The sequence below is a fragment of the Mandrillus leucophaeus genome, unplaced genomic scaffold (genome assembly GCF_000951045.1).
Source record: "Mandrillus leucophaeus isolate KB7577 unplaced genomic scaffold, Mleu.le_1.0 Scaffold928, whole genome shotgun sequence".
Classification (NCBI taxonomy): domain Eukaryota; kingdom Metazoa; phylum Chordata; class Mammalia; order Primates; family Cercopithecidae; genus Mandrillus; species Mandrillus leucophaeus.
In genome coordinates, this window is record NW_012110119.1 from 757464 (window position 1) to 770640 (window position 13177).

Below are 13177 nucleotides of genomic sequence, written 5' to 3' on the forward strand. Positions count from 1 at the left end.
ATTTTGATTAAACACATTTTATGGCATCGGTGTTGGGGGTCCCAAGATTACACCAAGGTTCCTTGGTTTTCTACAGGGACTCATATAAATTAATATAGAGTTGTACTCACAGATATGATTTATTATAGCAAACGTATGCAAAGCAGAATCAGCAAAGGGAAAAGGCAGATGGAGTAAAGTCTGGAGGAAACTAGGGACAAGATTCCAAGAGGCCCCTCCCAATGAAGTATCCCAGCAGTGAATTATTACCATGCATGTACCATGTTGTCTACCAGGAGGCTCATTAGAGTCTTAGTACCCAAAGTTTCTACTGGCGCTGGTTACACAGGCACCTCCTATCTAGCACATATCAAAATTCCAAATTCCTGTTTGAACGGAATTTATGTTTAGCATAAACCATACTGTTTACACAAACAATTTATACATAAAAAGCCACTCTTACCAGTTATGGAATGATGGGAATTTTCCCCAAATCTAAATTTCTAGATGCCAGCTAAGGGCCAACCTTACAAGCAGGCTTTCTAAGGTTAGCAGTCTCAGGCCTGCTGTGTTAACTCTTTTCTGCACAGCATCTATTTTGATAATATTATTACAATTTAAAAAATTATTGTTATCCTCTTATATATGTGAATTATAACTTAAGCAAAGTAAATTAAACTGGAATGCTTAGACAATTCGATTTTTATTACTGAAAATAAGAGGTTTGAAATAATATTCATTTTTTAATTTGTGTGATCCTTAGTATGATATAAATACCTTATCTACATTGAGAGTTGAGAAATCCCAAGAATGGTTTATAGGAGAAGGTAATTAAAAAGTATTTGAAAAGTAGAATATGTGTAGCAAAATATCTCTATCTATGTTAGATCTGATTTCAACTAAATATAGCTCTATAAGAATAACTTCTTCACAGCATGTTTTAGCTTATAAAAAAAGTTTCTTTTTTATTTGTGAAATTAATCATTCTAATTCCTTACTGAATCCAATAGAAGTCTGTACATGGAGAAGCAAAGTGGATAAACCCTTAATACGTGCACAAAATAATATATATGTACTTGAGGGACACATCCATACTCCCCCCTCCAAAGTATGTGAATATGCATATGGATGATACATATTTCTGGGTATTATCTGTATTTTCATAAAAATGTACAAAATTAAATTGCAAATATATTCACAAAGAACATTAAAATGGAAATAAAGATCTTATAGAAAAGAAAAGGCAGAGACTTTTTTTTGTTGTCGTTGTTGTTGAGACAGAGTCTAGCTCTGTTGCCCAGTGGCACAATCTCACCTCACCGCAACCTCCACCTCCCAGGTTCAAGCAATTCTCCTGCCTCAGCCTCCCAAGTAGCTGGGACTACAGGCACCTGCCACCACGCCTGGCTAATTTTTGTATTAGTAGAGGCAGGGTTTCACCATTTTGGCCAGGCTGGTCTCGAACTCCTGACCTCGGGTGATTTACCCGTCTCGGCCTCCCAAAGTGCTGAGAATACAGACATGAGCCACTGCGCCTGGCCTGGCAGACACCTCTGTGGTTAGCTGACTGTGTGCTAAGCAGAGTGATATTGCTTTATATATACATATATACTAGCTGTAATCTTTACAGCAATCCTGTAATACAGGGATTATTTTTGTAATTTTACAAATCAGCAACTCTTAAGAGAGGTTAAGGATTTTGCTCAAGGGACTTTCTTGGTTAATTATTTTCATACAATGGCAATATTTTTACTAATAAAGAAGTATTGAATGTCTGAATACTCTGTGATTTATTAAAATATCACAAGACAGTATATTAATATGAAGAAGAATTTGTATCAACTACTTAGGGAACAACTTATATAGAAATTCACATGGAATAAACAGCTTAAACATTCTAAGAGAAAGGTCTGTAGAATTGGAGTCACATGCTAAACATGGGAGGACTCGAAGCATTCATTACTTATTTGAGTGCAAATACTGTTATCACATGAACACTCCTAGCTGGTATCTAGATTTCTTTTCTTTTTGAATGTTCTCCTTCATAACAAAATGATGGGTCATCTGTTGGAGTAAGATTCTGAGACAGAATTTTATTTCTTTAAACACAAATATCCTAAAATTAGTTTTAAGTTACAGAAGTTGGTAAATGTATTACTATGAAGCAAGTGTGTTATGTGCTTTTATCTCACAAAATGTGTGGGGAAAGCTTCCCCTAGAGCTCCAAAGAGCGAGGGGCATTTTCTCATATTGCTATTTCTTACTCGAATGGTAGCTGGTACTATGGTAGCTAAAGGTGATGTTGTTCTTTTAATTAGGTGGCTTGTAGCCACTGCCAGACTGAAGGTGTACTTGTAGCATTCTGAAATACAGTTTGGACTATGTTTCTATGTAAATGTTATAATGGACATATGACTGGTAGAGCCATTGATTTAATCAATGATAATTATCATTGAATATCATTTCTTTTACATCACTGATGTACTCTTTTGTGAATCACCTCCTGCCGTTTTAAACAATAGTGGACTTATTCTCAAGTGTTACCCTTTTATTTTGCCGTCTAGTGTTATATTTTATAATTATTCATTAATTCAGCAAACAATTCTGTGCTAAGTACTGGTTGCTTGAAATAAAAGACATAATCTCGCCTTCAAGGAATTTAGTCTTGTGGGCATAATGGGGAGAATAGCTAATGACTATAAAGTTTTAAGTGCTTTGAAAGAGGTATGACCAGAATGCTCTGCTTTGAAGAGTCCCTAATCCAGATTAGAGGGAAAGGGATCATGAGTAAAGGTTTTCAGGAGAGAGTGATATATGAACTAAGTTATAAAAGATGAGTGAGAATTGTGTGAAAAAGAGGGTGGGATAATACACTGTAGAAGCAGCTACCTGTGCAAAAGTACAAAGGAGTCAGAGTGTAGATGTACTAGTAAGGAAATGGAATGGATAGGACTGAATGTGAAGGTATGAGAGAGAGAGATTGGGATCAAGAATGACCCTATTTCTGAGAGGCTGTAGAACCATTCACTGAGACAGAAAATGCAGGATCTAGAAGAAATGTGTCTGGCAGAAGATGATAAATTCATTTTCAATGTATTAGATATAGAATAGTAGGTTTGCTAGATTGGTTAATCGTCATTCCATCTATCTGCTTTTCAAAGCAGAAATCTTGGATCAATATAGCCATGGCTTCTCCATTCCTTCACCAAAGTAACTGAGAGTTGAAAAAAATTCTGTATTCATCAGATCTTTACAAATGTATAGCTTTGTAATTTATCTAAATTGTTCTATATTCCTAAGTGTCCTTGATTGACTCCCCATTTCCCAAAACAGCTATCTCCAGATATCTACTATTCCTCCTAAACCCCCACCTAACCCCCACATCAGTACCCCCAACTCTCCAAGTCTCATCCAACGAATTGCCTCCTATCTCTGAAATTATTGAGGCTATCTGTGAATTCTCTCATTTTTGTATTTCATACTCGTAAACCTCTCTAACCATACTCACTTCATTTCCTCTTCTCAGAGGGATGCGGGTCTCTTCTTTCCAAGGCTTACACTTTCATTTGATTATTGCACCCCATTCTCTCTGGAGTAAGGCACAATTAGCCATCCGTCCCCAGTGGGTCACTGAATTTGCTCTAATGAAATTCACATCCCAATAATAAATTCCAATATTTTGATTCTCATCCTGCTTGTTTTCTCTGTAGCATTTGATACTATTGATCATCCTGGGCATGCTGATTAATTTTAGGTGTCAACTTGACTGGATTAAGGAATGTCTAAAGAAATGGTAAAGCATTAACTCTGGATATGTCTAAGAGGGTGTTTCTAGAGGAGACACGTGTGTAAATCAGTGGACTGAATGGAGAAGATCTGCCCTCAGTGTGAGCAGGTACCATCCGATTGGCTGGGGGCCCGATAGAAAAAAAAAAAAAAGGCAGTGGAAAGGCGATTTTCACTCTTCTGGAACTTGGACACTCTTTCCCTGCCCTTGAACATCAGAACTCCAGGCTCTCTGGCCTTTGGACTCTGGGACTTACACCAGTGGTTCCTCAGCTCCTCAGACCTTCCTCAGACTGAGAATTACACCGCTGGCTTCCCTGATTCTGAGGCTTTTGGACTTAGACTGAGCCACACTACCAACAGTCCAGGGTTTTCAGCTTACAGATCCCCTGTTGCAAGACTTCTCAGCCTCAATAATCCCAGTAGCCAGTTTCCTTAATAAATTGCCTGTTGTCTATCCTATCTATCAATCAATCAATCAATCAATCATCTATCTCCTATTGGTTCTGGCTTTCTGGAGAACCCTGACTAATACAATGGTTTCTTTTTTCTTTTTCTTTTTTTCTTTTTTTTTGAGACAGAGTCTCGCTCTGTCGCCCAGACTGGAGTGCAGTGGCGCAATCTCGGCTCACTGCAAGCTCCGCCTCCCGGGTTCACGCCATTCTCCTGCCTCAGCCTCCCGAGTAGCTGGGACTACAGGCGCCCGCCACCTTGCCTGGCTAATTTTTTGTATTTTTAGTAGAGACGGGGTTTCACTGTGTTAGCCAGGATGGTCTCAATCTCCTGACCTCGTGATCCGCCTGCCTCGGCCTCCCAAAGTGCTGGGATTACAGGCGTGAGCCACCGCGCCCAGCCTACAATGGTTTCTTTTCCTTAAAATTTGTTTTCTTGGTTTCCAGATACTGCTTTCTTCTGAGTTTCTCTTACTTCTCACAACTCTTCTTTGTTGGCTTTATTTTCTCTTCCAAGTTGTTAAATTTTGCTATTCTCCAAAGTTGGAACTTGACTGCACTTTATCCGGGTGTTCTCTTAGGTTCCTGTGTCATTTAGATACCATTAATTGACCCCAGATATTTCCTTGGAGCTTCAGATGTAAATATACTATCTCTATTCGCTATCTAACGTAGAGTTATTTCAACTTGGTATCTCATGGTCATTTCAAACACAACCTGACCCAACATTCCCACCTTACTCTGCAAACCAGTCTCCCATGTGTATTGATAAATATATTATTTTCTTTTTCAACCCCACATTATTTCTAGAAAAAGAATATATTATGTTAATGAATGTCACCCTGTCTGTCCGACTGACCAACCAAGAAATATTAATGTATTTTCATCATTCTCCATATTTAAATGGTAATATCCTATCAATTATGTCCCTTGACATTTTAATTCTATCCTCTTATTCTCATGATTTCTACTTTAGTTCATGTATTCAGCATCTCTCACCAGAACTATTGCATTGGTTTTCTAATTTATCTCTTGACCTCCAATCCTGCAATTATCTATTCATTTACTGGAGTAGTAGTCCCTAAATGCATATATCATTTTAGATTCTCTGGCATCACATCTTTTAGTGGCTCCCAATTTTGTAGCCATGGCATTCAGTTGTGCAAGTTGTATGCTGCACAACCTGAAGAGGTACAATTTCCATTGTTATTTTAGGTTTGTATATTTAGTTTCATATAAATTATTCTGAGGACTTCTTTTACTTATTGGCATAAATGTACCATATGGTTTGCTATCAGCCCATTGCCTAAAATCCAAAATCAAACTCCAAACTTCTGTTAGTTTTTGCCTAACTTTTCTAGTGATATCTTTGCTTTCTTCTATCTCTACACACACAACCTAGTTGTTCCTACCCCAACAAACTGTACTTCTACATCTACAAACATATTATGCAGTTTCTTTCTTCTGTTCCTGAGTCTTATCCTGCTGGACCTAGAATGACCTGGCTACTCCTTTTCTCACCCCTGTATACCTAGAAAACACTTATTTAACCTCAAAAATTAGCTGAAACATCCCTTGCTTCTACTATTCATTGGTAGAAACCTTCTGTGGCAGAAGGATTATTCTGCTGCTTGTTCCTTGAACACATTTTCTCTTCACACCTGAACAATTCTAATGTCATCAGCTGAAATGACTTACTCCCCCATCTATTCACATTTTACCCATCCTTAAGTCTCGTGTAATAAAGCCATCTCTGGCTGCCTTGTCTGAAAATTGTAACATAAAGAACATTGTTTGCCACCTTTTCCCCTTATAAATTCCTATAGCACTAGCTACACTAGCATTTTCCCGGTGTTCTTCATAATTCTAGTGTTTCATAAGGTATTTTTATGAAGCGAAAGATTAATAATTTGAAGAGTGAATAGTTACATGTTTGAGAGCATGGAATGGTCTTTTCAGCTTGGAGATTCACTGTCCACATTTTTGTATATGCCCTTGACTTTCACATCCAGTAATATAAAAAGCCAATTAACTGTAAAAATCATCCTTTTAAATGCATAGCTCAGCTCATATGACAGTTAAGAAAATCCCCAGGGACCAAAAATTAAGATTAAGTGACAACCAGGACTATCCTGAAGGTACTTGCCAATACTAGGGATCTAGAGCCTTGGAAGAACGAGAGAGAAGATGTTGGCCTCACACAAGGTAGAGGGAGTGGAATACTGCCTGCTCCCAATAAAGTACTTAAAGTACTCTTCCCCCAGAAAAGAGTAAGTCAGGAAAAAGATATCAACCAGAAAAGGAAGATTGCAAAGGAAAAAATTTATAAGAACAGTGAATTTAGGTTTATATTTTATATCACTTATGTGATCTAGGAAAACTTAGTTCCAGAAACTGACTTAAAATTTAGGGTTAGTATCAGTCTAGGGAGCCTGAGAAAAGCAAATGAAAGTTCTGTGTGTAGGAAAGCACCCCTAAACTATGCATGCCAAGATTTTTTTCATATTAAGATTAGCCAAAATAGTTTTCAACAAAAGTTACTACTCATAGGAGGAAACAAGATTCCAGAAGCATAATCAACATTGCACAAGCAGCGTAACTGACTTCTAAAAGCTTCAGATTTGTAATTATTAAGTATGGAGTATGTTAAAACTATGCCTAAGATATTTTAAAATAGAAAGAAGATAAAACAAGACTATTTAAAAATTATCAGGTACTCACAAAAATGTATAGATGAGTGTTTGTAGCAAATTTGACACATGCAACAGCTTGGATGAATTGAATTTATGCTGAGTAAAAAAAAAAAAAAAAAAACTAGCCATACAAGGTTACCTGCAGTAAGATTTCATTTATGTAACATTTTTCAAATGACAAAATTGTAGAAATAGAGAACAGATTAATGATGGTGTGGCAGGCACAGGGTATGGGATGGGCAGAAAGGAGGGTGTGATTATGAAAGGATCCTTACAGTGATAGACTGTTCTCTATTTTGACTGTAGCGATAGACACATGAACCTAAATGTGATAAAATTGCATAAAATTAAAGACAAATCCATACTCATATAACTGAGAAATCTGAATATTGGTGGATTGTATGAATGTTAATATCCTTTTTATAATATCGTATTATAATGTGCAAGATTTACTGTGGGGGAAATAGGGCAAAGGATACATGATATTTCTTTGTGTTATTTATTACAACTGCTTGTGAATCTATAATTGTCTCAAATAGAAATTTGCAAAAATAACCAGATAGATATAGAAAGAAGCATTAGGACTTTCAGAAATTATTACAGAAATTAAAATACACATACAGTTTAAAGAACAGATCAGCTAAAGGTGAAGACTAAAGTTGTGAATTGGAAGATAGAGGTAAGTGAATTACCCAGAATCCAGCATAGAGAGACAAAGATGAATGTAAGATTAAGAGAAAATATATTATTAAGATACTTATTATATATCTGATCTGGAAAGAACAAATAAAGAATGGGATATGGCATTTTAGGAGATAATCTCAAAGAATTTTCGGATCTATGAAAGATACAAATTTTTATATGCAAAAATAATAATGAAATCCAAGCAGGATAAGTAAATGTGTTACAGTGAAATTGTAGAAAACCTAAGAGAAATAGAAGGTAATTAAAAGCAGAGAGATAAAAGGCATATTTTCAATAAGAAAAGGATAACAGTTCTGTCAGCAAATGTCTCAACCGCAAAAATAGAAGCCAGAAAACAAGTTTTAAAATACATCAAAAATACTAAGAGAAATTAACTGTCAGACTGGTATTATACACCTATCTAAACCATCAAAGAATAATGAAGGTAAAATAAATATATTTTCAAAAGCAAAACCAACAAACCTACAAACAAACAAAACCCAGGGTATCTACCATCCTGGTACTCTTATTAAAAAAAACTGCTAAATGATGAACTAGGGAATATGAACAAATATTCCAGAAGAAATTTCTGCAATGCAGGAAGGAAAGGTAAACCAAGAAACTGTAACAATTCACCAGAAACACTGACTATATAAAATAGCAAAAATGACAATATCAATTTATATTAATGCTAATGAATTTTGAGAAACAAAAATACAATAAAACTGAAATATTGGGAAACAATAGCATTAAGATGCTAGTGGAATGTTTGGAGTTAAAAATTTCTAAAATCCTTGTATTTATCAGGAAAGTGGATTTAATGATTGGCTTTAGTTTTTAAAGGGTATATAAGTTAAAATTTTAAGTGCAACTGCCAAATATTGAAATAAATTATAAAACTTTCAGAATAATAAGAGAAAAGTGAAATAAAAGACTCATGGTCAATATAAAAGAAGTCTGGAAATAAAAGTAGAAAAGCAGAAAATACAGGCATAGTAGAAAGCCAAAATAAGATGTCAGAAATAGTCCATGTATATCATTAGACTAATCTTGCTAGTAAAACTTAACAGAAATGGTAAGACTAGATGTAAGAACAGCTATATACAATTTGAAGAAGGAACACATGAAATATTAGAACATAGAATGAAAGCATAAGGATAGAAAAAGATACAACCATGAATCACTAACCAAAGGAAAAGACATACCAGGCAAACACTAGCCAACATTAAAGTGTAATGTTAATATCAATTAAAATAACAGAGACTGCTGTTCTCTTCTTTTTTTTATTAGTATACCTCTGAATTTGACTAGCCACCCAGCTAAAGATGGATTTCCTAGCCTGTCTTGCAGATAGTGTGGCCGTGTTTAAGTTAGGACCAATGGAATGTGAACAAAAGTGATGAGTGCAGTTTTCTGATGCTCTCCTTAAAGACAAAATTGCCTGTCTTGGTTTTTTCTCTCCTCTTTGAATTGAGTGGAAAAGCCAACCGGCAGGAACGTTGTTACCTGTGTAGAGTTTGGCAATACCAATTCATCAGGGAATAGAGCTGACTGCCAACCCTAGGCTCTACCTTTAAGTTTTAGATGCTAGAAGAATAAACTTCTTTTTAAACTTCTGTATTCTGAATTTCTGAATGTTATGTTCCTTTCTTTCTACAACCTTGCCAGCATCTGTTATTTTTTGACTTTTTAATAGTATTAATTTTGACAGGTGGGAGATGGTATCTCATTGTGGTTTTTATTTGCATTTCTCTAATGATCAGTGATGTTGAGCTTCTTCTCACAGAATTGTTGGCTGCATGTATATCTTCTTTTGAAAAGTGTCTGTTCATGTCCTTTGCCCACTTTTTAAAGGGCGGGGTTTTTTTTCTTAAGTTCTCATAGATGCTAGATATTAGACCTTTGCCAGATGCATAGTTTGCAAAATTTTTCTCCCATTCTGTAGGTTGTCTGTTCACCCAGTTGATAGTTTCCTTTGATGTGCAAAAGCTCTTTGGTTTAATTAGGTGTCATTTGTTGATTTTTGCTTTTGTTGCAGTTTCTTTTGGTGTCGTCATCGTGAAATCTTTGCCTGTTCCTATGTCCAGAATGGCATTGCCTAGGTTGTCTTCCAGGGTTGTTATAGTTTTATAGTTTACATTTAAGTCTTTACTCCATCTTGAGTTAATTTTTAAATTTGGTATGAGGAAGGAGTCCAGTTTCAATGTTCTGCATATGGCTAGCCAGTTATTCCAGCACCATTTATTGAATAGGGAATCCTTTCCTCATTGCTTGTTTTTGTCAGGTTTGTCGAAGATCAGATAGTTGTAAGTTTGTAAGTGTGTGGCCTTATTTCTGGGTTCTCTAGTCTGTTCAGTTGATCTGTGTGTCTGTTTTTGTACCAGTAATATATATTGCATGTAGATACCACATATGTATTAAATGTGTAAGAGATGTTATGATTAATAGGTGCTTGTTGGTCATTGCCTTATCCTGTGAGGAGATGGCACTTGAGTTGTAGAGTAGCAGTAGGTTATTTTTTTCTGAGAAGATTTCTCAGATGTAGTGACTATTTAATTTGAGTGATGAAAAAAGAGCACAGATTTTCTAAGCAGAATTTATGCACTGAAATTAATGTACTAAAGTGTATTCTCTTGGCTCACAGAAAAGCTGCTCTAATATTCACTTAGAAACTTTTGACTTATTCAATACATAATTCTAATAAGCTTAGTTGGCTTCTAGTGAATCGTATATTACAAACTGACAAAGACAGATACACAGGCAGTGATAAGAAACAACAACCAGTTGTGATGTATAAGGCAGGAAAAACCACCAGTGGATGCATAGAAATTAAAACCAAAAATAGACTAGGGCTAAATGTTACATAAAGGCAATGAATTCTACATGCCCTAGTAACTCTAGATAGCAAGCTGTACAATATAGTAGTTAATGGTGGTCCCCAGGTCATCCAGATGTTTGTGTTTGGGCTCAAGTATCCAGGAAAATTTACTATGGTATATTTGCAACAAACTTCATCAGTTTTTCAAAAAGATTTGGAAATTAAAGGAAATAATTTTGTATGCAAAATTAACCTATTTGGAATCGCATGTTTCTAAATCATGCCTAGTAAGTGATGAATTTCTGTATTTTACTTATTCATCAGACATTCTTTGAGAAGTTATTGTATGTCAGGCATAATCTTGACACTGACCTCACAAAGGTGAATCAGATACTTCAGTGTCATTCACTAACAATATGCCTTGCATGTAGTATACAGTAATAAATATATGTACGTTAAGACAGAGAAGAAAGTGCTAATTTGGCTACTGATTTCTGCTATAACTTATATCATTTGAAAATTACCACAATTAGAAATGGGGAGGGTTAATACTATTAGATTAGGAATTTCAACTGAGTAGCACAGTAGAGGGTTTTTAACAGTATATATTAAAAACAATTCAAAAAGTTTAATCCCTTTAATTTGTAATCCTAATTCTAAATTTAAAAAATCTTAAGAATGATTAAAAATAAGCACAATGCTTTTAAATGATACTTTGTTGGCATTATGTATAATAATGAACACACTTTAATGTACAATAGTAGAAAATTTGTTAATTATGTTATATTCATCCATCAGAATTTTAGTTTGAGAATATTATGGGAAAAAGTTTATGCTACATATTGGTAAGGTACAAAATTGGCTAGAGGAAAGTATGCAAAAATACTGAGTGACTATTTTATGAAATTGGAATTATAGGTAATTTTTTCTTTTCCTTTTTATTGTTTCTTTCCTTTTTATTCTACTTTCTAAATTTTTAACATAAACACATACTGTTTTAACTGTAAAAAAAAAAATCAAATGCTATTTGTAAGATAGCTCTTTTTCCATTCTGAAGTAGATTCTTTGGAAATAAACTTTTATCTTGGGAGATTAGCAGGTACAACAGTGGATTTCTGTGGATATTATCAATGACCAAGGCTTGAACTTTGTTTAAAGCCACAGTAATATCACAAATTCACCCTAAACGATTTTATCATCCATTAAAAATGACATGTTTAATGCATGTTCTTGTCTATAAAGTTGAAGCAATGAATAAAAAGTATATAATATTAATAAAGCCATAGATAAGAACTCACAAAAATGAAATAGAGAATTTTTATATAAACATTTAATGTTCTCTCTTGCTTTCATGAATTTGCAGCTCCTCAGTGGGTAGTGCACTTCCACGAAGACGCTGCTGTGCATACATTACCATTGGAATGATATGTATTTTCATTGGAGTTGGGTTAACTGTGAGTATTACTTTGATGTTAGAATTCTGTCCTCTCAACTTTATCAGTAGTCAGTCATGAGGCCTGTGACAACCTTCAGGGATGCGTGAAGAGTCTGCATCCTTGGCATGCCAGCCCTGGAAGCTTCTGAATGATTATAAGCAATCAGAAACCCAATCCACGGATCTCTTTTTGATTGAACTCACCCATCCAGGTGAAATGGTGTCTTTGTACTTACTGTTGGGGATTTTATCATCTATTTAGCAAAAGCCCATTTTTAAAAACATCAGTGCCAGAACTAATTTTGTATAGCTATGGGGTATCTTATTATTCAACGCAACATTCATTCAGCTACAGAGATCTGAAAAACCACTCTTCACTTTATCCAAATCAAGCAGTGATTTATTACCAATATGAGGATGGCTTATTTTTAGGGGAGACTGGAGCTGAGCAGTTAGCATGGGGATTATGCCAGAAGAGGAAGATAATCCCTTTTGCTGCCATTTCCATGCTCCTTTGTTTGTCAGTACAACTAGTCCCTTATTATTAGCAATGTCCTATTTGTGTCCTATGATAGTAAGAAGTTACATACATTAAATTCCTTGTAGAGATAAGGAATTTAATCCTTAGTGTGCTTTTTTGTTTACTTCATAACATTTGTAGTTAATACAAGTAGCAGTATGGTCTATCAGTTGCAGTCAACAGATACACCTACTCTTATAAGGATTTTGTGTATTCAGTCTGGGGGTATGTTTCATAACAATCACATGTAAGCTGATACAGGTTCTCTAAGCAGATATTTTCTTAACGTTTCTAATCTTCTGTTTTTATATTGCTTTTTACTTTAGGTTGGCACCCAAGATTTTGCAAGGCGATTTCGAGCAACCTATGTTTCTTGGGCAATTGCTTATCTCCTAGGGTTGATCTGCCTTATCCGAGCTTGTTATTGGGGAGCCATAAGAGTCAGTTATCCAGAACACAGTTTTGCATAAGCTTGTTTATGATTCAGTGATGCAAGTGAGAGTGTCTAGCAGTTCTTGGTAAGCTACTCTGGACATCTTTAAATTATTTATCCTAATGGATTCCATTCTGGTTTATGTATAATAGTTTCAAGACTTTGGGAGTCTTTTATGAACAAATGCTCATTGCACTACATTATATGCAAATTGTTTTGCTGCTAGGTTTTCAACATTTGAATAATAAAGCCTTTTCATGTTCTTTTACATCTCTTATAGATATTTTTGGATTTGTTACCAAACATTACATTTACTCTCACCCTTTTATTATTTTTAAATAAGTTATTTCATTACTTGCTGATATGTGAGTATTCCT

General features: G+C 35.1%; 1 protein-coding gene across 3 annotated transcripts in view; it reads left to right on the forward strand.

Moving 5' to 3' along the window:
* The window catches only part of TMEM55A (transmembrane protein 55A), a 51263-nt gene that overhangs the window by 35057 nt on the left and 3029 nt on the right, over nt 1–13177 (forward strand). For 2 of the 3 annotated variants that reach the window (XM_011970099.1, XM_011970098.1), the window contains exons 6-7: nt 11776–11866; nt 12694–13070. In XM_011970099.1, the coding sequence (XP_011825489.1) occupies nt 11776–11866; nt 12694–12837 (235 nt within the window). In that variant the 3' untranslated portion in view covers nt 12838–13070. Of the gene's footprint in view, nt 1–11775; nt 11867–12693; nt 13071–13177 lie in introns of those variants that run through there. The other variant, XM_011970100.1, reaches the window with a different exon arrangement.